This window comes from Saimiri boliviensis, chromosome 1, assembly GCF_048565385.1.
Source record: "Saimiri boliviensis isolate mSaiBol1 chromosome 1, mSaiBol1.pri, whole genome shotgun sequence".
NCBI lineage: Eukaryota > Metazoa > Chordata > Mammalia > Primates > Cebidae > Saimiri > Saimiri boliviensis.
In genome coordinates this window covers 8901174-8926763 of record NC_133449.1, presented here as the reverse complement: position 1 = coordinate 8926763, position 25590 = coordinate 8901174, and the positions used below count along the sequence as shown (strand labels likewise).

At 44.5% G+C, this 25590-nt stretch overlaps 1 protein-coding gene across 4 annotated transcripts in view; it reads right to left on the bottom strand.

The window, feature by feature from the left end:
* ASAP2 (ArfGAP with SH3 domain, ankyrin repeat and PH domain 2) overlaps positions 1-20046 on the bottom strand; it is a 193443-nt gene extending 173397 nt beyond the window's left edge. For 2 of the 4 annotated variants that reach the window (XM_074393758.1, XM_074393769.1), the window contains exon 1: positions 19566-20046. In XM_074393758.1, coding sequence (XP_074249859.1) covers positions 19566-19724 — 159 coding nt within the window. In that variant the 5' untranslated portion in view covers positions 19725-20046. The remainder of the gene's footprint in view (positions 1-19565) is intronic. The other 2 variants (XM_003927225.4, XM_003927226.4) reach the window with 1 other exon arrangement.
* Positions 20047-25590: the final 5544 nt, after the last annotated feature.

Here is a 25590-nt window from a genome sequence, read left to right as displayed (position 1 = left end):
TTATTGTCTATGTGGCCAGCCAGCTGTGGGACTTCAGTCAACCTTCTGAGCCCCTCTCAGGGAGAGACAGGCTCACATGAAGCACAGGACACAACCTCCGCCTTTAATGTCATCTCCTCCCTGGCAGAACCATCGTTTCTCCTTTCCTCCAGCTCACGGACACCTTCCAGGCAGGAACTCTGCAGAACCCAGGGCCTGGTATGGAGCACCTGCTCTATGGAAGGAGGAAGGGAGGGAGGAACGCCAGCCTGAGCATGCCAACCACACACCAACCTACCCCGGCTGACAGCCACAAACTAGAAAATAAGGTGTTGCCATTTAACTTCCCTGGAATATGTCCCTTCCTTTGTATACCCAATGCCCTAATCCAGACCCCTACATCCACTCACCACGGCAGTGGCAAATGCTTCCTGTTGGTCTCCTTGCCCGCTAACCTTTCCAGCCTGCTCCATTTCCCTGGATCCCCAACCAGGCCAGGCCAGGCTTCCTAAGCCCTGCTATGCTCCTATCACTCCCCTTCACAAAAGCCCTTCCCCACAATCTTCTGAATCAATTCCCACGGACATGCCTAGCCTTCCATAATCGAACTCTGACCCACCTGTCACCTGGACTTACTTTTGAAATCAAGAGGTAAAATCAAGACCACAGAGAAAAAGGCGAAAGTACTTGCTTTCATTTACTATAAATTTCCTGGGGAAGAAAAGGCTGCTTTCACCAGCGGCAGGTCCCTGAGTCACCGCAGCAAGCAGAATGTCTAAACAGGGCCATGCGTCCTACAGACCACTAGACAAGTGTCCTTAAGGTTCCTCACAACCCAGTATTCTGGCCCGGGCTGGGACACACTCGGGGACAGTAGATCTGTGAAACAGCTCTACCCACACTCAGAGCTCTAACCAGGGTTGGGACAACTTTTTCTATAAAGGAGCAGATGATAAATATATTAGGTTTTGCAGGTTGCATACACACGGTATGTTCCATCTTCTTTGGACTTTCTACACTTTTTTTTTTTTACAACTCCTAAAAACCATAAACACCGTTTAGCTTTTTTAAATTTATTTTTGCATATAAAAACGGCTGGTGCTTTGCTGACGTTGGCCTGACCAAACAGGGACAACCCTGGGTACCCTGAACCCCATTTGCAATATTCCAGCTTACGCACCTTGACTCAAGCTAGCCCTCCCATCTCCTCCTTTGGTGAGACTCCCACTCTACAGAAGACAAGAGAAGGCGTGACCACAACCCAGCAGGCTAGTGTGGGCGTGACCACCATGCTTCCCAGATGTAGAACACTCTGTGCTTCAGATCACAGACATCCCAGGTCTCTCCCAAAGATGGCTCAATGGATGGACAGAGATGGATAAACGGATGGACAGATGGATGGATAAAAAAAGGACACACAAAGTAAGTTAAAAACTAATTGCTTCAAGAATTCAGAAATCAAATTTGTTCCGATAAATGGGAGGTGTCAGGGAAGGTTCTACAGAGGAAAAGATACAATTAATGTTTTTCAAAGAAGAAATCAGGTATTAATTGGGATGGTTTATAGAGTGAAGATTTCGATCATCCAAAAAAAAAAAAGATTTTCCTGCTTCTCTGTTTCAAAGGATGACGCAACAACCATGATTTTGCAAACCAAAATGGATTTATTTCCAAGCATACGGCAATCCTTTGAAAGAGAAAGGTACAAAACCACACAATAAACAAGATTCGCTGGACCCTACCCTGAAAATCAACAAACATTTTCTGAGAATTATGTGTGCTAGGCATCTTGGGATTCAAAGAGAAGTAATACCTAGTCCCAACCCTAGGCACACTTGGTCTGGTATGGAGGTTCCAAGGGAAAACTAAGAATGGCAAACCGAGGGAACTCTGGATTTGGAAGCTTCCAGATCCCAAAAAGGAAGTGCCAGAGTATCTTGGAGGTCAAGCAGGAAGCATCCTGCTCAACCCCAGTCACTCACTAGGCAATCCTCCTTCCCTCGCACTGCTCCGAACAATGGCTGCCCTCACATCAGGCTATATGTCCAGAAAATGTTTCCATGTTATTCTACCAGGGCCCAAATTCCACACTAACTGCCTCATTTGGGCCAACATTAAAGGAAGGAATTGTTCTACAGAAATTAATTTTCTTAGTGAACTCAAGCTCAATAAAATTTACAAAGCAAAATTCAAAAACTATTTTCATGAAAACTATCCTCAGTGGATTGCATGCATCCCGGCGCACCAAAGCAGAGGACACTGATTTTGACTACTCTTAGTGACCAACCTAACACCAACAAGCATGCTCTGCTGTGACTCAGTGAGACTTGCAGGGATTCCAGAGAAGGAAGGGGCCCACCCTTTTGAGCTGGTCTAACTCTTCTCTCTTCTCCTCCCTTCCAACTGCCCTCAGCTGTAGGATACTGGGTCCCCGCTATTCCTATTTCACTATATGGTCTTTTCTGGAAGCCTTAGGATGACATGGCCCTGACCTACAGGGAAAGAAAATGGGCTTTATAGTAGCTACTTTCTACTTAATTGGGGGTCTTTTTTGCTTAATTCCAGATCTAATGCATGCCCTATGGCTACCAGTTTATTGCAGCTAATACTACATATTCTTTTGGAAAAAACAATTAACAAATTTCTGAAACACACGCCTGGGGACACCACTACTCCCTAATTCACACCAAAATCTAACAAAGTATCAGAAACCTATAGCACTTCATGGCATACTGTGGGCAGAAATGAAGTCCTGCGTGTTCCAGATAATGCATCACTGGCTTGGTACACAGGTGCTTGAAGGATCCAAGAAGGTTTATAAATTAAAAGAGCAAATAAAACAGGGCCCTTAAGAAATTTCATACCAGCTATGACTAAAGCAATTTTGTCATAAGATCAATCAGATCTCCTTTACTTCACTCTCACCATAAAGAGAACTATGCACTTCGAAAATTAAGCTCCTTCCAACATCGCTATAGAAGGTAATAAATCATTTTCAAAAGACAGAATAACAAACCCAGTTCTAGAAAATAGAGGGGAGTCAGAGTGGTAGGAAAGGAGGCCAACTTTAAATGTCATCACCGAAGCAGTCACTTGCAAGTGTGACTTGAGAGACTTGGGAAGGCCTCTGCCTAAAATCCCAAATTAAAGCGGCACTCTTCTTGAGTCTCCTCTGGATGGCACAGGATCATTTAAAGGGAAAACACAGGCCCTAGAGGGTCTGGAAATAAACCAAGGAAGTGAAGGTCAAGAGAAAATGAAGAGGAAAAAAGCAGGGAGATGAGAGGATGAGAATTTTAAGCTTTGGACACTGATTAGATTCCAGCACAAGCATCCGGATCCCCAGGGAAAAGGTGGGACCAGGAGTGTAGACAATGGAAGGAAGGAAAATGGGAAAAGCTGAAAGGCCATTTCTCCTACCCATGATTTTTACTGTAGGTGATCCCTGCTGGCAAACACACCAACAGAACCTCTTCCAAATCAAAAGCATGCAATCTGGCAGGCTGGACCAAAGCAAACCAAGCCTGCAGGTTCTGACAGCCTGAGGCTCCAGTAGTAAACACACCTCATTCCTATTTGTCAAAAAAGAAAAACAAACAAGAGAATTTACAAGGTGAGAAGAAAACCAGGAATCTCAATAATTACCTTTTGTTAAGTGAGCAGTCTCTTAAGTAGAGACCAAATCAAGCCGGATGTTGATAGAAAGCAACCAAAATACCAGCCACACTCACCAGCAGAAACAATGGCTTGGAAAGGGTTTGCTGTTGCAGAAAGCCACAGGAGGCCTGGCTCCTACTTAACTGTAAGCCTCCTCGGTGGCTATCAAGCTCTGTGGCCAGACAAGGCAAATATCTGAAACCCATTTACAAATGCAAAACCATTTCTACTAACTTGCTCTGCAACTAAAGACCAAGCAAAGCAAATCTTCCCATTTTCTCAACATGCCCAGAGGCCAAATATGAAATAAAACAGGACACGCGCTCACGCCTGTAATCCTAGCATTTTGAGAGGCCAAGGTGGGTGGATCAACTGAGGTCAGAGTTCAAGACCAGCCTGGCCAACATGGTGAAACCCATCTTTTTAAAAAAAAAAAAAAAGAGAGAAAGAAAGAAAGAAAACAAAACACATTAAATATTTGAAACTGCAGCTTATTACATAAAAACTGATTTTTAATACCAAAGTTAATCAATCATGTTATTGAGCACCTATTCTGTGCAACTCATTGGACATTTAAAGATGATTAAGAATCGAGCAATCAAATAAGAAAAAAATAAAAGGCACTCAGTTTATGAAAGAATAAACAAAACTGTCTCTATTTGCAGATGACATTTTAAAAATTAAAAATCCTAAGGAATACACATACATATACACAAAACTATAAAAGCCAATAAACAAATTCAGCAAATTGTAGGCCATAAGATCAATATACAAAAAATAATTTTATTTCTATACACTAGCAATGAGTAATCCAGAAATGAAATTAAGAAAACAATTCCATCGCTTCTCGGCCTTTTGGCTAAGATCAAGTGTGAAGAAAACAATTCCACTCACGTCAAAAATAACAAAGTACTTAGGAATAAATCTAACAGAAGTGTAAGACTTGTACATTGAAAACTACAAAACATCACTGAAAGAAATTAAAAACAAGAAAATGAGGCCAGGCGTGGCGGCTCATGTCTCCGTAATCCCAGCACTTTGGGAGGCCAAGGCGGGCGGATCATCTGAGGTCAGGAGTTCAAGACCAGCCTGGCCAACATGGCAAAACCCATCTCTACTAAAAATACAAAAATTAGCCAACTTTGGTAGCAGGCACCTGTAATCCCAGCTACTCAGGAGGCTGAGGCAGGGAGAATCACTTGAACCTGGGAGGCAGAAGTTGCAGTGGCCAAGATGACATCACTGCACTCCAGCCTGGGCAACAGAGGAGACTCCCTCTCAAAAAAAAAAAAAAAAAAAAAAAAGAGAGAAAATGAAAAAAACTCCCAAGTTCATAGAGAAGATGTTATGATAGATTGTTAAGATGTCTATGCTCCCCAAATTGTTTACAGAGTCAGCATAACCTCCATGAAAATCTCAGCTGGCTTTTTTGCAGAAATTCAAAAGTTTATCCTAAAATTCATATGGAAATGCAAGGACCCTGAATAGCCAAAACAATCTTGGAAAAGAAAAACAAAGTTGGAAGACTTATAATTCCTGATTTCCAAACATACCATAAGGCCTACAGTTAGTTAAGACTTTATGGTACTAACATAAAGGATAGGCGTAAAGATCAATGGAACAGAACTGAGGGTCCAGAAATAAACCAATATATCAAAAGTAAATAAGAGTTTTTAAAAAAAGGATGTCAAGAGAATTCAAGAAGAAAAGTCTTCCTAACAAATGGTGCCAGGACAACTGGATATATCCACATGCAAAAGAATGAAACTGGACCCCTACCTCACATCATATACAAATATTAACTCAAAACAGATCAAAGACCTAAATGTAAGCATTGAAACTATAAAACAGAAGAAAACATAGGTATAAATCTTTGTGACTCTGTATTCTGCAACCAAAGGAAAAATGACTATTCTGGATGTCATCAAAATTAAAAACATTTGTCCTTTGAAGGACACCATCAAATGGGTGAAAAGACAATCTACAAAATGGAAATTATTATTTGCAAATTATGTATCTGATCCAGGTCTAATGTCCAGAATATATGAAGTAATCTTACAACTCAACAATAAAAAGACAAATAATCCAATATAAACATGGCAAAGGATTTGAATACATAGTTCTCCAAAGAAGATACACACAGCCATGGGCATATAAAACAACAACTCAAAATCATTAGTCATCCACAAATGATTTTGAGAAACACAAATCAAACCTACCGATTCACAGCCACTAAGAGGGGTGTAATAAAAAAAGACAGACAACAACAAGTGTTGACTAGGATGTGGAGAAATTGGAACCCTTACATATTGCTGGTATTAATGTCAAGTGATGCAGCCTCTTCAGAAAACAGTTTGGCAGCTTCTTAAAAAGTTAAGCCGACCATATGACTTAGCAATTCCACTCCTAGTTATATACCCAAGAGAACTAAAAATATATGTCCACACGAAAACTTGTACAACAACAGTCACAGGATTATTCATAATAGCCTAAAAGTGGAAGCAACCCAAATGTCCATCAACTAATGAATGGACAAACAAAATGTGTCATACACATATGGAATATTATTCAGCCATAAAAAGAAATGCAATACAAATTCATGCTGCAATTTGGATGATTCTTAAAAACATTAGGCTACATAAAGGAAGCCAGACACAAAAGGCCACATATTGTATGATTCCATATAGGAAACAACCAGAATAGGTAAATCCATAGAGATAGAAAGTGGATGAGTGACTGCCCAGGACTAGGGTACAGGGGACTAGGGAATGACTCCTAATGGGTATGGGGTTTCTTTTCGGTGATGAAAATGATCTGGAATTAAATAGTGGTGATGGCTACATAACTTTGTGAATACACTAAAAACCACTTAGTTGGATACTTTAAAATGGTGAATTTTATGGCATGTAAATTATATCTCAATTTGTTTAAAAAAAAAAAAAGCAACAACAACAAAAAAGTTTCTCAGGATGCTACAGAAAGATTTTTTTCAAAATTAAATAACTCAACTTAAGGATATGATTCAGCAACGATGTTGTCTTTTCTGGACTATAAACTAGCCATTCCTTGCTGATTTTTGTTCCTATCATTTATTCCAGAGCCCTTTCACATCCAGTATACATGAATACAAAGAACTATGGAATTTTTAGGTCGAGGAGGATGGTTAGAGAGCATCTAGTCCAAATCTCTCATGTGAGAGACCAGATACACAGTTAACGGACTCTAAGTCACAATAACATGACCTTACAACTCAAATCTCGCTCTCCTAACTCCCTGGCTAACTCCTAACTCCCTGGCTAGGTCTTTCTACACCACAATATAAACACAACTGAATCACAGGGCAAATGTGAAAATCACTGCTTCACAATAGAGAGCACATCTTGCAATGATGAGAACACTGCCTCCCCCCAAAATCTAGGGAAGCTTACTAGACCCTTGATATAAGAAAATCAGTATTTACTTAAAGCTTAACAGTCTACGTTACTCAATGACCACAAAACCCTGTGATTATCATTAACACAACCTGTTTTTCACCAAAGAGGCAAAGCACAACAAAGTTTTAATTAAGAGACCAAGGAAAGCAGCAAAGACTGCAAAAAAGAGTGTTGCAAGGCAAGATGGACGGCAAACAACGTGGCCTCATTTGGCCCAAACTCAAACCAGCAAGGCACCCATTGGAATTCCAGCTCAAGTACCAACCACCACATCACCTCCAGTGGTATCTTGGAGGAGGGACTCTTTAAAGAAAGGGATAAATAAGTTAAAGTTCACTCTGAGCTCTAACTTCTTGGAAAGTATAAGTATCAATAGCCAAGATAAAGAGAAAAGCAGAGAAGATGGCCAAAAAAAGTGACGGTGGCAAGAGGCAGGGGAAGTGTTGCCGACCGCAGTAGACATGGATGGTCAAGAGCTGGAAAGACTGAACTCATGGCATTCAACCCTCCATGTGACAAATGATGCAACTGAGGCAGGACCAGTGAAGTCACTTGCTCGAAGGTCCAAGAGCTGGTAGCAGATTCAAGCTATTGGGAGACTATGGTACAAAGCCTTAACATTCTCCCTTCCTTTCAAAACCTCTCCAAAGTCCCCTAACGGGGAGCTGACTCCTCATCACTGGAGTCTGCCTAGACACACCACATCCATAAATCACCCTTCAGTGGCCATCTCAAAATACAGATTTGCAAAAACGAAGGGAATTCTCTATGGGTCTGATCACCACCTGGGTGGTTCCTAGTTCTTTTCACACAATTAACAGTGTTCTTGGGCCCTCAGCTCTAAGGGGGCCAACTGGTCTGTCAAGGTCAAGTTAATAAACACCTCTGTTGCTAACTGCCTCCCCAAGGGTTAAGTGTCTGATGACCTCCAGGCAATCACATTCAGCGACAATGGGGAACGCAGATGGTCACCAGCCATCATTAACCTGCACCAAGGAAACCCACAAAAACACCTACAGAGAAATCTTCCCATGCAACAGAGAGCCCAGCAGGAGACTAGCAGGTGGGGCATGAAAAGATCAACAGGAGGCCGGGTGCAGTGGCTCAAGCCTGTAATCCCAGCACTTTGAGAGGCTGAGGTGGGCCAATCATAAGGTCAGGAGTTCGAGACCTGCCTAGTCAACATGGTGAAACTCCATCTCTATTAAAAATACAAAAAAAATTAGCCAGGGGTGTTGGCGCCTACCTGTAATCCCAGCTACTTAGGAGGCTGAGACAGGAGAATTGCTTGAACCTGGGAGGCAGAGGTTGCAGTGAGCCGAGATCATACCACTGCACTCCAGCCCAGGCAACAGAGCAAGACTCCATCTCAAAAAAAAAAAAAAAAAAAAAAAGATCAGGCCAGGCTGAGCGCAGTGGGGGGGCTCACACCTGTAATCCCTCACACCTGTAGGAGGCCGAGGCAGGTGGATCATGAGGTCAGGAGTTCAAGACCAGCCTGACCAACATGGTAAAACCCCATCTCTAGTAAAAATATAAAAATTAGCCGGGCGTAGTGGTACATGCCTGTAATCCCAGCTATGCAGGAGGCTGAGGAAGGAGAACCGCTTGAATCCAAGAGGCAGAGGTTGCAGTGAGCCAAGATCAGATCACACCACTGCATTCCAGCCTGGGCAACAGGGCAAGACTCCATCTCAAAAAAAAAAAAAAAAAAAAAAAAAAAAAAAAAAGATAACAGGAGTAGGATTTCCTCCACAGCACTGGGATCCAAGACTATCAACTGCTGGTTGTGGGACGTGTAACCTGGAGGCATGACACTACACGACCAACCTCAGGACTGTTGAGGGGATCAAATCATCAGTTTAAAACACAGCATAGGCCCAGGTCAGACGCGGTGGCTCACGCCTGTAATCCCAGCACATTGGGAGGCTGAGGCAGACGGATCTCGAGGTCACGAGATCAAGACAATCCTGGGCAAAATGGTGAAACACCGTCTCTACTAAAAATACAAAAGTTAGCTGGGGGTAGTGGTGCACGTTTGTAGTCCCAGCTACTCGGGAGGCCGAAGCAGGAGAATTGCTTGAACCCAGGAGGCAGAGGTTGCAGTGAGCAGAGATCGCGCCCCTGCACTCCAGTCTGGTGACAGAACGAGATTCCATCTCAAAATAAAAACAAAAACAAAAAAAACACAGCACAATTCTTAACAAAGAATTAAAGCTCAGAGAAATGTCAGCATTGTCGTTGGTATTGTTTTCATTTAAAAGAAAAAGAAAAAGAAAAAACTCGAGGAAGAACATGATTTCTTCTGAGAAGCTAGGGAAGGAGGCCCTGACAATCCTGACTGCCTGGCTAGAATCCTAAAAGACAAGGGAATTCATCATGAGAGGGAACTGTCTTCATCAACCACCTGATTTTATTGACAAAGTCATCTTCAGCATGGAGTGGAAAGATGACATCGTTAATAACACCAGTAACAGGGCAGGACTTCTGCCAGGGTGTGAGCAATGCCCTGGCCACTCTGCTCTGCGGGGCTGGGCATGTTGGCTGAGCAGTGAGGAGAGGAAAGAAGAACAATTTCTGTAGCAAGGAGGACAGATGAGGCAAACAGGAAATGAGAAGCAGCAAGGATTTGCCAGAAGCCCCAACTCCAGCGATGCAATAGCTGCAACTTTCTAACACTAACATCAAGGGAGTGTGTGCTAGCCACAAAAGCTGCAACACCAAGGGCCCTGGTGGGCACAGGCTCTACAGAGGCTGCTGGCTGCTAAAAGAAACAGCAGACTCTTGTGTCAAAGTGCTTAATTTGAATGAATCCTGGCTGCATCACTTGCTAAGTACATGAACTTAGTAACATGGCCTAATTTCTCTGGACCCTGTAGCATTTTGGTAATAACTAAATGAGTTAATAACTGATATAGGTAAAGAATTTAAAGCATGCCTGGCACACAATAAGTGCCCAATAAATGTTAGAAAAGACAAGGGGGAGGCTGTGCAGAGTGGTTCACGCCTGAAATGCCAGCACTTTGGGAGGGCAAGGCAGGAGGATCGCTTGAATCCAGGAGTGCAAGACCAGCCATGGGCAATGTGGTGAAACCCTACCTCTACAAAAAATACAAAATTAACCAGGGGCTGGGCGTGGTGGCTTACTTGAAGTCAGGAGTTCAAGACCAGCCTGGCTAACACGGTGAAACCCCATCTCTACTAAAAAATACAAGTAGCTGGGTGTGATGATGGCAGGTGCCTATAATCCCAGCTACTCGGGAGGCTGACGTACAAGAATCACTTGAACCTGGAAGGCGGAGATTGCAGTGAGCCAAGATGGTGCCACTGCACTCCTGCTTGGGTGACAGAGCAAGACTCCATCTCAAAAAAAAAAAAAAAAAAAAAATTAACCAGGCATGGTGGGGCACACCTGTAGTCCCAGCTATTCAGGAGGCTGAGGCAAGAGGATCGCTTGAGCCCAGGAGGTCAAGGCTGCAGTAAGCCATGATCACACCACTGCACTCCAGCCTGGGCAACAGAGCCAGACTCTGTCTCAAAAAAAAGAAAGACAAGGAGATAAAACAAGAACAAGAACAAAAAAAAAACAACAAAAAACAGCCAATATCAACTGACACTGACTTCAACCACACTCTGGACATCCCCAACACACTCTTGCAACAGTAGCAGCATTTCAAATACATACCCTCACCAAAAACAACACACACTGCAAAATCTCCCTTAAAACTCTGGATAGGTGGTGCCCATGAATCTTCTAGCGCTTCACGATGGAGCTTGCCCTGCAGAGTCAAGGGCAGTACATGCTGTATGAGACATACAAGAAAGGCACAAATAGGAGAGCTCGGTTGCAAGGACCACCCAGCTCAGAATCCTAATTACAGGACTCAGAAGGTCCAGTTTGCAGCTCTGCCGAACTCTGAGGCATGCACAAGTTCATATGAACTAACCTGTGGGACCAGATGAGAAACTGCCCAGGCATAACCCTGAAAGAACAGAGGGTACCCCACAGATGTGAAACCAGTGATGGCTCCCTGCGTCCCTGCCCAGAGCACTTCTTTTTTTTTTTTTTTGAGACGGAGTTTCGCTCTTGTTACCCAGGCTGGAGTGCAATGGCACGATCTCGGCTCACCGCAACCTCCGCCTCCTGGGTTCAGCAATTCTCCTGCCTCAACCTCCTGCGTAGCTGGGATTACAGGCATGCGCCACCATGCCCAGCTAATTTTTTGTATTTTTAGTAGAGACGGGGTTTCACCATGTTGACCGGGATGGTCTTGATCTCTTGACCTTGTGATCCACCCACCTCGGCCTCCCAACGTGCTGGGATTACAGGCTTGAGCCACTGCGCCCGGCCCCCAGAGCACTTCTAATACAAAAATTAGCAGAGCATGGTGGCAGGCACCTGTAATCTCAACTACTCAGTAGGCTGGGGCAGGAGACTTTAGTGCCTCATAATTCAAACACTGGCCTAGGGTGCAACTCTTCTCAGCTAGACTCTTAGAACCAATTCATGGCAATGACAGTATAATTATGAATTATAATAATTATATTTAACAAACAAACTTGTTAAAGAATCCACCATTTCAAGCCTGGAATTCTCAGTCTGAGTTCAGGGGGTCCATAAACTTGGATTGGAAAAAAAATTTTATCTGTATTTTCATTAGGGTCTAACTAAAATTTGGCATGTCTTCCAATTACAAATGTAAGCAACACATGGTAATATTAGCAATATTTGCAACTCTTAATAAAAGATATATGAATATTATATTTATTAGAAATATCTCATATTGCTTATATTCATCAGTACTTCAAAATTAAGGTATTTATTAGACTCATCACTAAATGTTGTTATTAAATGCTTTAGTAAAGAAGCATTATTATCATGCAAATTTTTAAATATTCTAAGTGAATTTCAATATACAGTCATGCTCCACATAAGGACATTTCAGTCAACAATGAACCATATACACAACTTCTCGTTAGATTATAAGAGGTATTTTTACTGTCTTTTCTATGTTTAGATACACAAATACTTACCATATACAAATACTGTAACTGTGTCGCAGTTACCACAGTATTCAACACAGGGGTATGCTGTACAGGTCTGTAGCCTAGGAGCACTAGGTTCTGCCCATGCAGCCTAGGTGTGTAGTAGCCTATATGCCATCTGGGTGTAAGTACACTCTAGGATGTTCACACCACAAAGAAATCTTTTAACGATGCATCGTCGTCATTAAGCAATGCATGACTGTAATTAGTTTCCTTTCAAATCTTATTTTGTCCTATGCATTAAAATGTTTTTCTGAAGAGGTACACCACCTTCACCAGACTGTCAAAGGGAGCCATGGCACAAAAAAGGTTAAAAAGATAAAACGGAACTGCACATAAAACCTGAGACTATTAAGTGCTTTATAAGGAAGGAGCCAGTCCTGTCCACTTTTACATCCCTGGCACCTGGCAGTGACAACATATGGTAGGGGCTCAATACACATTTATGAGTAAAGAAGCTCAATCAGTCAAATCCCTTCATAGAAATGACCATCATCCTAAAAATACAGCCCAAGCATTCCAGCTTGAGTCAGTGGTCCATTTATTCCAAGACATTGTTGACATGATGAAAACAATAATGGTACAAAAGTATCTGGAAGCGTGGCCGGGTGCAGCAGCTCATGCCTGTAATCCTAGCACTTTGGGAGGCCAAGGTGGGCGGATCACCTGAAGTCAGGAGTTCAAGATCAGCCTGGCCAACATGGTGAAACCCCATCTCTACTAGTAACACAAAAATTAGCAGAGCATGGTGGCAGACACCTGTAATCTCAGCTAATCAGCAGGCTGAGGCAGGAGAATCACTTGAACCTTGAAGGTGGAGGCTACAATGAGCCAAGATCGTGCCATTGCACTCCAGGCTAGGAAACAGAGCAAGACTCCATCTCCAAAAAAAAAAAAAAAAAAAAAAAAAGAGAGAGAGAGAGAAAAGTACCTGGAAGGCCCTAGCAATCCACTTGGAGGCAACATTACACTGAAAAGATACATAAGCAAAGGAGGCAGGTTCATATTACAGAACGATGTCACCTCTCTTTAGTAGGGAAAGAAAGAGGAGTATTTGGAGAGCTGAAAGGCGGACAGTATCCCAGGCATCTGACAAAGCCCAGAAATATCACCTGCTGTTGTCTGCTTAGAAACAGCAGAGCGATGCATGATCAGAACCTCTGTCCCAGTCTATGCAGTCATACCTCTCTCTCCCTGGGCCCCAGCCTATGCAGCTTCAATCGTTCCTTGATGGACCCTGGGACTGGTCCCAACACAAGTCCTATAACCAGTCACATCAAGCAGCACAGAGCTGGCCTGGATGCTAACAGTAAGTAGCACCAGACAGCACTGGCTTCACCATGGGGATGCTGGAAGGTCTGCTCAGGGAGCTTGGATGAACTGAGCTTGGCTATTGCCTTGTCTGGGGCAGTAAACTCTCTTGGGTCTACCTCTGTGCCACCAGCACACAATAATGAAAATCCATCAGCAGGTTCGGACCCCTCTTCTTGCACAGTGGACCTCAATTGGGTCACTTACCACCATCCCCCAACTATATCCTAGTCCAAGACCCTGTCGCCTGGATGACTGCAATAGCCCCTCACCCCGCAACTGGTCTCTCTCTTTCCTACTAGTCTATTTTCCCTGGAACAACGACAGTGAAGTCTTTAAAATGTAAATCAGACCATGTTATCCCCTGCTCAAAATCCTTCAACAGCTTCCCATCACACCAGAACAAAATCCAAATTCCTTCCCCAAGACAGACAAGGCCCTGTGTGACCTGGCACTGCCCACCCCTCTGCCAGCCTCTCATCCTTCTCTCCCTTGCCCACTCCTCCCCACACTCCGACCTTCCTTCAGTCCTTCCATGATCCCACCCATTGGCATCTCAGAGCCTTTTCCCAAGCTGTTCTATTCCCATATATTCTGTGGCTGGCTTCCTCTCTGCATTCCAGCATGCTCAAATGTCACCTCTGCTGAGAAGCTTTTCCCGATTTCAGTTTCCTGATCTCCAGAACCACTTTCTATCCCCATGTTATGCATGACTTGACTTTAGAGCACTTATCTTTACAGCCTCAGGTTACATTACATAACCGTCTGCTTATCAGTGATTATCAACCCTATTTGGGAGGAGCCTTTAAAAAAATGCCAAGGCTCCAGGCCCCACCCAAACCAATTTAAGTCAAAATTTTAGGGAGTGGAGCCAGGGACCTCTGCTTCACAAACACCCAAGCAACTCCTACGTGTAGCCAGGGTTCCGTCTAGAACAGTGCTTCTCAAACTCTCATGTGTCTGTGGTATACATGCGGATGCTGTAAAAATCCAGGTCCTACGTGGAACCTGGGGCTCTGCATTTCAGCAAGCTTCCAAGTGATGCCTCTGCCGCTGGTTGCTGACCCAGTCTAGTAGCCACCAGCCATGTGTGGCTACTGAGCTTGCGATACAGCCGCTGAGAGCTGGATTCGTCTCAGGTTGCCTTGTCAGAGACTGCGGGCCTAGAACCCAAATATATGCTCCACAAAAGAAGGCACCAGCGCCTGGAAACGTGGGGTGCATGGGAAGCACGGAGGATCACTCCAAATTCTTGGCCTGAGCAGCCCTCTGCAGATCAGATGACTATGAAAATCCCACCGCAGAGGCCTAGTTGGCTGCCACCTCAGGAGTAGATCAATATTTACCTAAGGCAGGGAGGCAGGTACGGAAGACCATGATGAACCAGCTTAGTGCCTTCGCATTTGGTAACTCCCAGGTAACTGCCTGGACTTCAAGACTCAATGGCACAACATAATACAAGGCCCGCCCTCACCACAGCCCCAGGCACTGGGACCACTTGCACCAGTGCACATCCAAAGGAATTCGGCCATTCCTACAGACGTGGTCCTCATGACGTTTTATTGCACTGATTCATTTACAGGATTCTGTTCCTCTCATTGGACTGTAGGTTCCTTCAGAGAGAACGTATTCTTCTTGGGGTTCTCTTCCGGCCACCTCACACACAGCCTAGCACACTGAATGACTCAAGAGACCCTGAGCGCATGGCAGAACCTGGAACCCACGAGGAGTGGCATCAGTGCTTCTACTATTGACCTTAAGAAACTGAATTCAGCATTCAGCGGGGGACAGGGAGGAGGGCTCACATATGAAGAGAAAATGGCTCCTTCCTTAAGTGATTCAAAATTTTCTGAAATTCAAATTTCAGAACACAGTATAAAAAGGTGGCCCTATTTGACCCATCAAGGCTTGCTTCCAAAAAAATGAATTGCCTGAGCAAGAAGGTGATGTCCTTCTGAGGACAGGCCCAGAATCTGTTCATCTGGGGACTTGGAGAAGCTATTTTTCAAACAAGCCACAAAGGGCTAACATTCAGAATCACATTCTTGCCAAAAAGCACGTAGGCCTAGTTCCCACTGTCGCTGCTAGGAAGGGTCTGGCCCCACGGACGGCAGGGCCCCTGGGAGTCAGCAGGCCCAGATGCTTACCCCACCCCTGCAGTTGGAACCCTGTGCTTGTGATAGCAACAGGATTGTCAAGGTAACCAAGGACAACAAAGTAGAGAATTATGGCCCCAGAAGGAAGCAGATTAAATTTTAATACTTACGAGTCAACGTCAAATTTATTTTTAAAACTACATCAATGCCAAATAAGCAAGGCAGAATGGATGGTTCTATAAAGGAGGGTCTAACCAAAAACACGAATATTCCAGATATGTATACAATTTTTCCCTATTTTGAGACTATTTCAAATTACTCAGAGGCTTGAAGAAACCAAAAACAAGAAGGAAAAAAAGGAAGAAAAAAACCTCACTTTTCAAATTTCTGTCACAACTACTTTTTTCCATTATTTCCAAAAGCATGGGGCAGACTTTAGTTGCAGCACCAGACTTTGCTAAGTTTGCTAAAATTGTACAAAATGATTACTTGAATCAGAGAAGGTAGCCAAGTGAAAATTATAAAACACAGATATATGCTCTCACCTGCTGCCAGGACAACAAACTTCTTAAAAATATACATGGGTTAACAGATACACAGCAGTGTTTCATTCACTCGCCCATTCAGCCATTCAGCCATTTCCCTGACTCTTCCCCCAATATAAATCCCACCTCACTCCAAAAGCCCTCACTGGGGCCTCACTATATAAGCTGGTATATAAGCCTCACTGTGTAAGCTGGTAACCAACTGGCTGGCAGCTTTGTGTTGTATATTATCTCACTAAACCCTCACCACAATCCTCTGAAGTTGACAGGTATTATTACCCAAATTTTAAAGCTGAGGAAAATGAGAAAATGTTAGGCATCTCACTCAAGTTCAAACAGCTGGCAAATGGTGGAGTCTGAACTTGAACCCAGGTTAATCTGACAAAGGAGTAATTTAGAGGCCGGGTGAGGTGGCTCACGCATGTAATCCTAGCACTTTGGGAGGCCAAGGTGGGTGGATCACCTGAGGTCAGGAGTTCAAGACCAGCCTGGCCATCATGGTGAAACCCCACCTTTAAAAAAAAAAAAAAAAGGTGTAATTTAGAGAATTCAGCATCATAAAAAGTAACAGAAAGCAGCATGGCTGCTGAAAACAGCAGGAGCCAAGTTCAGAGTCCACTTCCCAGCTCTATAACCTTTAGCAAGTTCCTTAACTTCTCTGAGCCTCAATTTCCTCACCTATAAAGCAGGGATAAGGACTGAAGGCAATACCTGTGAGTTTCATAGTATAGAATAAGGACCCGACAGTTACTATAATAATATCCCTGCAACAAGTATGCAAATCCAAACAGTACATTTTAATTGTAAAATGATTTTTTGGCAGATATAACCTACATTGGAAATAACAGGTTCGAAAAGGTTAATCAGCATAAAATTAGTTTGCTGGCTGGGCGCAGTGGCTCACACCTGTAATCCCAGCACTTTGGGAGGCCGAGGCAGGTGGATCACCTGAGCTCAGGAGTTTGAGACCAGCCTGACCAACATGATGAACCTCTTCCCTGCCACCCACCCACCGCCCCCTCCACACCCGCCCCGCCGCCATTAGCTCTGCTAATGCAAAAAAATCAGCAGGGCTTGGTGATGCATGCCTGTAATTCCAGCTATTTGGGAGAATGAGGCAGGAGAATCGCTTGAACCTGGGAGGTGGAGTTTGCAGTGAGCCAAGACTGTGCCATTGCACTCCAGTGTTGGCAACGAGAACAAAGCTCCATCTCAAAAATAAATAAATAAATAAAAATAAAATTAGTTTGCTAGTTCTGTGATTCATTTGTTTAAACATAAGACCAAGAGCTCGCAAATGTTTGTTAAATGGGTAACTTTATGTCATGATACCTTCACATTTTGTCTCAGTATGAGAAGTAGATTTTTGTTTAAAACCAAAATACTGTAGCTATCATGCTATTAAACCACACAAAGAACAAGTTTTGGTATTAGAAAGGAACATTAGACACCCTGGAAAAGAGCATTATTTAAAGAAATTCACATTGATGTACCTCAGAAAGTGAACAACTTTCAAATTTAGTTGTAAAACCAAGCTCACACACACCATCATCATAGCATGTATGTAGATTTACTTAAAGTAAAATAAACCTGAAATGATTTTAATTTTTCCATTTTGAGACTTGAACCAATTCTTGGGCTTAGACGGCAACATGAAGCAAGCTTGCAATTTAATGAAATGACCAAATCCAGTCTCTTTGTAATCTGCTCAGTAACTGAGCTCTAGGGTAATCTCCTGCACAGCATACAGAAAGAGCTTTGGAATTGTACACTGTAAACTAAAATTAATCAGAGAAAGGGTATGCCAATTTTAATAGCAATTCCGATTTGCCTGGCTTTCCAACATCTGCCAGTGTTAATAATATTTAACTGACAAACTGCAGTGGGGAAAAGCAACAGAACTTTAAAATATAATCAAGCTTTTTAAAGAAAGACATCATGCACAATGGTTCCTTCCCTTAAGAAATTCAGCTATCTTTTTTGGTTACGATCATTCCATAAAAATTATTAACGGTGTATTTTCAAAACATTGTGCTTTTTACTGGCACTCTACAAAAAAAAAAAAAAAAAAACTTCATTCACCCATCCCCATCTGCCTCATTTGAAGGCATCATTTTTAAGCCTTGCTGCTAAAAGTAGAATTAAGTGATCTGGGGAATCACCGAACTTATAGGAAAGGTTTAAATGCAGCTCTCTTCTGCCAAATTAAATGGAGAGAAGGAAGGCTACCCAAGCTATACTAACAGCATTCAGAATGCTGAATCTGTTACTTTTGATTCCCTTTTATTGACTGTTTACATCTACAAAGAAAAAAATCTTCCATTAAGGGAAAACATTCTGGATTTTTTTTTCAAGCAATTCCTAACAGATGCTTTGTTCAAATGGGTAAAAGAAAAAAAATTAAAGCCATTGCTTAATTTAAAGCGCTTCGGTGACCTCCCCTCACTTCTGCTAGCCCAGGCATTTTCTGCTAAAATACCTGCAATACCCAATTTTAAAACTGTAACCTGACATTCTGGCCGAGACATTTAATCATGGACTCACTATTGCCACACGTGTGGCTTGTAAACCTATTCTGAGCCCAGCAGAGTGCTAAGCACTTCACAGTTTCTGATCCTGGAAAGGGTGCATTACTAATCCCGTTTGGTAGGTAAGGAAAAGGACTGGAAGGTGAGGATGTGCCCCAAACCACAGCCGACAGGGACCCCTGGACTCACAGACTCTGCCCCTTTCCCCGCGGCTTTAATTTTCAACCAAGCTTTTACGTTCCTACGTGTTCCTCTCCCCAGGACTTGGAGAGCGTGCTGGTTAGCAGATAGACGCAATGACTTTGCACCTTGAAAGCACTTTGCTAAAATCAGGCCTTTTCCAGGATGTCGGGGAACGGCGGCATTCCGGGTTCAAGCAGCTGAGACCCAGGTAACCGGGAAGCGGCTCTCGGAGGCCTCTTGGACCCAGAAGCGCCAACTCTCACACACCTTGCCCGCAGTTCCTTCTCCGGGCACGGGTGGAGCTTGGCCAGGCCGCCCAGGCGGAGGCGGGCACGCCTTCCCGGGAAGCCCGGGATCCCCCGGACCCGAGGGTGGGGGCCCTGCGGGGCTCGGGGTCTGCGGCGGGGAGCTCCAAGCGCAGAGCTGCCCCCGCCGGGCCACTTCACGAACAAGTTGGTAAGGTCCGCGCCGGGGACCAAAGACCTCGGGCGGCGGCGGGCTGCGGGATCTCCCGCTCGCCGCCGACCTCGACGCTAGGGCCGAAGTTGGCCGCGCTGCGGGGAAGGGACCAGGCGGGGGAACCCCGCAAGGGCCACGAGGCCGAGAGAGGGGAGGTCTTAAAGAGGCCCAAGGTGGCCATCACCCATCTCCTCCAAGCCACCTAGACGGGAACAAAGGGCCCCTATCTCGGGCACGGTTGGCCGGGCCGCGTCCGGCTTCGGAGCAAAGAAAGTTTTCCGGGGATGCGGATGCGGGAGCGGCGGGCGGGGCCGGGGAGCGGGATACCTGCGGCCGGAGCCGCCGCGCAGGCCGCCTCACCTCCTCGATGGCCGCCACGGTGTTTCGGCACTGCGCCGTGCGGGTGGTGAAGCTGGAGGCCGTGGGCGCCTTGTAGTCCTCATGGGTCTCGGCCACGAATTCCGACACGGAGATCTGGTCCGGCATCGCCTCGGCGCGCGGGCGCACGGCCGCCGGGGCGCCGCCGCCTCAGCCGAAGCCACCGGCTCCAACCGCCGCTCGGACTACGCCGCCGCCGCCGCTCCGGCCCGCGGACAAAGGGGAGCGCCGGGCGCGGGAGCCGCGCGGGGCCTGGCGGCGGAGCAGGGTCGGCGCGCAGCCCCGCGCAGCTCGGCCGGCCCGCCCGCCTGCGCGCCGAGGGCTCCGCGTCCGCCGCCGCCGCGTCCTCTCACAGCGAGCCCAGAGGCGGGCGCGCAGAGCCGGCGGGAACTGCCCGCCACCCAGCCGCGGGCCCCGACGCCTCCCGCGGAGAGGGGCGGGTCCGGGCCGGGGGCGGCGGCCGGCCGGGCGCGGGGCGGGGCGGCAGGAGGACCGGGCCGCCAATCGGCGCGCTCGCCGCCGCCGCGCCGCCGGGAAGCGGAGCCCGCAGGAAGGAAGACGGCGCGCGCCCCGGCTCGCCGAGCCGCTCCTGGCCGCCGCGCGCCGCATTGTCTCGGCGTTCTGGGCCCGGAGCGCCGCGCTCAGACTCCGCCCCCGGCTGGCTCGAGGCCCCCACGCCGACCCGGTGCCCGCTAGGGCGCGTGGAGGGGTGCGCCCGGCCGGAGTCCGGTCCTGTGTGCGCCAACTGCCTCCCGCCCCCGGCGCGGAGCCCCTCTGGGCTCCCCACCTGAACAGCGGGCAGCGCCAGCCGGTGAGGAAAGCGGGGTGCGGAGCTCGCCCCCTGCCGGAGGATGCGCTCCGCCCGCGGACACCCTGCGGGGACCAGAGCCAGACGCCTGAAGTGACCTGACCGTGAATGTGCGCTTTGCGTGCAGTCATTGAATCCTCGCAGCCCTCGGAGACAGATGAAGACAGGGGCTTCTTTTGTAGAGGGGACACAGTGTGCCCAAGAGTACAAGATAAACGGCTGGCTGGGGATTCAAACCCATGGCCCCTGACTCAAGTTCAGAGCGGTCAGGGGCTCTTACTAAAAGTCCCGGTCGCGTTTCCTAAGCTGCCCAATGATAGGTATTCTCCGTTAAAAATAGTTTTGAGGTACTAGGCCAGGACCCACCCTGGGAAGGCTACTGAACGCCCTGAAGTGGTAATTCGGCAGGCAGAGGAAGGACCCTGAAGAGGGAGCAAGGGAACAGGGGAATGTGCAACAGCAGCCAGCCAACCTCGCACAAAATTGGGCCAGTGAAGAGTTCGAACTGGTCCCTTTTTTCATTTACAGCTCTTAAGGAAATTCTCAGTTATATTTTAAAATCCAGAAGCTCTGAAGACACCAGTCAAATAAAATCACACCCTAAAACTCTACACCAGACTTGCGGCATGGTTTCTGTAGTTGCCAGCAGTAAAACCAAAAGAAACTTTACAAAAACCTTTTGTGCATCTGGAAAGGAGGAAGTGTGAGAGACATTGGAAATTCGATATGTCAGACAAAACTGTCTCCTGACGCTGCAGGACAGTGGACCAGTCAAACAATCTTTTTAAAGCTCCCATGTAAGAAGTTGCTATATGAGGTGGCAGCTTGGGTCAGACGTTATGTATGGCCTTTGGTATTTTAGTAGCACTGCATGTAAAATTTAACTTTCTAAAATAGCTGTATTCTTGGATAGCTTTTATCATTGCACTAGACAACAAGTTACAATTTAAAAACTGTGTCTGTTTCTTTTTATGTTTTTTCACCCTTTGAGTGTCTGAAGGTTTCCTCTATTTGCAGCCTTCTAGAGTACATGTTCCGTGTTTATTATTTATATTAATACATCCTCTCCAACACCAGGCAGATTCTGTTCCCTCCCACCTAGTTTGCCAGCCACAGTTTTTGACTGCAGGGAATACCCTGAATAACTTTTCAAGTCTTGATGTGTAGAGGGCTGGTCTCTATGAGGCTGTGAGGGACCTAAAAAAGAAAGTCTGGTTATTCCTTGGTGTCTAGTACAGCATTAACCAGACTAATCAATACTTCTTCTACAAGGACAAAGTTAAGCTTGGTATTCTCTGTTCCCTTTGTATACAACACCAATTCTTGTTTCTTTTTAATTTTGCAGGTACAGGAACCTTTAGTAGCCTTTAAAAAAATAGGAGGAAATTTCAAAGCTGTGTTGCATTGCAAGGCTGGTAGAAAACAAACAAGTAGTTAACGAGTTCATTGGTGGCCTAAAGAGGAAACCAAATTGGTAGAATGCTAGAGCCATTTATTCCTCTATCATCCCTTAGAAATCTAACTTGCCTATTGCATAAGCCTAGAATTAAAGCAAGACCAGCGCAAAACATAGTTAATGCCTTTCTGAAATTAATATAAGAATGAGTAGCTTCCAATACATAACAATGAAATTAAAGTTCAATATAGATCAAGGAAATGTTTTCCACATACTTATTTTTTTAAATGCACCGAGAGAAGAAGAGCATGCTGATAATGTCATTACAGGCCTATACTCCCTTATCCAAAATTGTTAAATCTAAAAAGCCCTGAAAATGTAGCTTTACAAATAGTTTTTAATAGTAAAATTGGCCTGAAATGAACTGATGAGAGGCTATGTGTGGTCTTGTTTATCCTACCTCATGTGAATATGTATGTTTTGCTGCAAAACATAAACATGGTTGATCATGGAGTATTGCTCCAGACCCTACTGGGGGTGATTCAGATAATATACTGTATGCAAAGTGTTGCCTTTCTAAAATCTGAAAATTTCTGAATCCATACATATCTAGCCCTTGGGGTTTCAGTAAAAGATTGTAGGCCTGTATTATAAAAAAGAATAAGGCCGCGGAGGAGGAGGAAGAACAGGGGAGAGGAAGAGAAGGAGGAGGGGAAGGAGAATGAAAAGATAAGAAAGAGAAAAGGAGAAAAAGAAAATGTGGTGTTACAGACATCATTTCCAGAGAAGAGACTCTCCTTTCAAAAATGAAAATTTTAGCAGCCCCATGAGATTGGCTAACAGCCCATTTTCCAAAGGAATTTTCTGCCTGTAGTAGTTCACAAGAACCTAAGATTTATGACTCTGAGACCAAGGTGAAAAATATGTTCTTGACTCTGAAATTTGCTTGAGGGTTGACTGGTTTACACAAGACTCGTCCAGTTCACTTGCTATTAACTTGTAAATGATTACTCTTGGCATGGGCACATACGTGCTTTAAAAGAACGATGGTATGAAGTAGAAAAAAACAAACAAAAAACCCTAGTGATGTGAACATGTAAACATAACTGAAAGTTTCTTTTCATAACTTAATAATACTCTCCCCAAAATCATGTTGCTGAGGGGACCCATTTTTCCCAAAAGTGAGAGAAAATTGAATACATTTACCACGGTTATCTCACCTTAGCACCCAGAAACTATTTTACGAATGAAAACTTGGGTTTTGGTAGTAACATTGCTTCTCCGTGATAAGTAAGCTAGCCTCCCTAAAGAGTGTAGCTTAGACTAGTTAATTTCCAAGGTGCCTCCCTGACCCTGGTGTTCATGATGCCATTTTCTGTGTTTTATGTTAATTTAGACACGAGAGAAAAATGCCACAAAGCATTACTAAACATTAGAACTGAGACTCTAATTACTGGTCCTAGACTTTTGAGAATGAGGCATGTTTCAGATGCCATTGGGAGCTAATTTTTGAGAACGTGGTCATTTTGTTAAGATGGTAGATTTAGATAACAAGCAGATTTAGTCATTGCTAACTTTACAGATACTTAAGGTTTGTTCATTTTTTTATTTTAATAAAGCAGTTTCTATAGATGACGTACTCATTGCTGAACTGGAAGAGACAATTCTAGGTAAATTAAATACGATCAATCATATACTAGAATCATTTGTGCTGGCTCCAGAGATCTGATTCTTAAATTTTCAGGAATTTTACAAGTTGTTGGCTGTATCTCTTCTCTATGGTAGAAGTATTATACAACTGTGCTCTAGTGAACATCTCTTCCCAACTCCGTATTCTGTTAGTTTGAAATTGTCCATGGTATTTACACCAGGGAAATTGGCAAATGATAAAAATCAAGGCCTGATTTATTGTTTTGTTGATTGATTATCTAGCTTAATAAGCAATGCAGTTATAGAAAAAAATGTCATTCATTCAGATTAGACTTAAAGGTGTATCAGGTCTATAGCCGTCACATTGTAAATAATGAAATTTTTTAGGAAATATCCTTCTAATATTTGCAAGCTAGTATATGATTCATTAAAAAGGTCACTCATGTCATTGACAGGTGAATAAAGTTATAGCATGCATCTTCACTGTTTCAATTTGTCTTATTAACATAAACAAAAAAGTCAACTAATATTCAGTTGGAACTATATTCATTTGTCAGTGACATGAGCAACTTCCTTGCTGAGCTGGACAATAATCAAGCATTTATTTATAGTCTTATTTTCTCAAACTGTGGTTGAACTGCAGACACAGATTGGCTACGGGTGAAAGCATTTGGCCAAAATCAATGAAAGCATTCTGTGAGAATCAATTAACTATATAGAATTTACAGTAAAGAGTAGTGTGTAATTTGTAATTACTCATAAACTGTGGGCTACATATCTTTTAAATCAGTAAAAGTTGAAATAAAAGTATTTACATATGTTCACACATACACCTTTTCAGAGAGCAGATTGTTAAACCTTGACCAGCTCACTTCTGAGTATAATTGTATCATCCTTGCCCAGAGTCAGGGCATTGGAACTTCCAGCTCTGAGTCACTTTTATGGAATTAAAACACATACAGGATAAAATCTTAGTAAATGGACTCTAAGAGCAAAGGCAACTTGTATTAATAAAAAATATTTGTCTTTGTAATTAAGAAAATGCCATGTGTTGTTTTCAAGTATTCAGAACAACACAACCCAGTACCAACAGAGGGTGTGGTTTGTTTTAATGAAAGAGTAAAAAAGAGTTTAATAAGCACTCTGTATGTAAATAAGTTTTGCTAAAACCTTTAAAGTATGCTTGCAATATTTTATCTTCTTGAGTCAAATCAGTCTCTTCCACCTCCATGGAGACCCATTCTTAGTTTTCTAGGACCCCCTCTTAGATGGTACAGAAGTCCACTTGTGTCTTATCTGAATATGTTCTCCCTGGGCTAAAGAATGCCCAGTGGTTTCCATTTGGCCCCCTGATAAGGTTTGACCTCCTTAGTCACAGTTTGTTCCAGGCTTTTCCCCAGCTTCCTTGACTCTTGCCCTCTTCTCACTGTGTTTTGACCCAGCGATCTGCACACTGTGGCCCAGGGGCCAAATACAGCTCACAACCTGTTTTTATAGTGTCCATGAGCTGAGAATGGTTTTGACACGTTTAATGGTGGAAGAAAGTCAAAAGAAGAATATTTCATGACACGTGAAAATTACATGGAACTCAGATTTGTGAGATTATGAAGTTTTATTGGCATCACCACACCACTCTTTTACCTCTTACCCACAGCGACGGAGTTGAGTCATTTCAACAGACATCAGATGGCCCCCACACCTAACATATTTGGGGTACTATCTGGCTCTTCATAGAGAAAGTTTGCCAGCCCCACCTTCACCACGCCAAGCTTGCCGTGTTTCCCAGCTCACAGTGCCCTTGCGTGCCGTTAAGTTGAATGCAGTCTCCCTGCCTTTCATCTGTCTCCCATAGGGCAAGTTAACTCACCACTCACTGAGCACGTTATGGATTTCCTCATCCGTGACCCGTCATGGGGACTTCTCTGCCTGGGGCACTCTTCCTCTTGTCCGTCTGGCAAACTTCTGGTCCTCTTTCAGGATGGAACCCAAATCTCTCCTCCAGACATCATTTTCTGAAGCCTCTGGGTAGAACCACCTGAGTCCCCCCTGCTTCCACAGTGCTTTACACATAATCTAGTGCCTCTGTGGGGATGGAGTGAGGTGCCCTGTCCAGAGCTCAG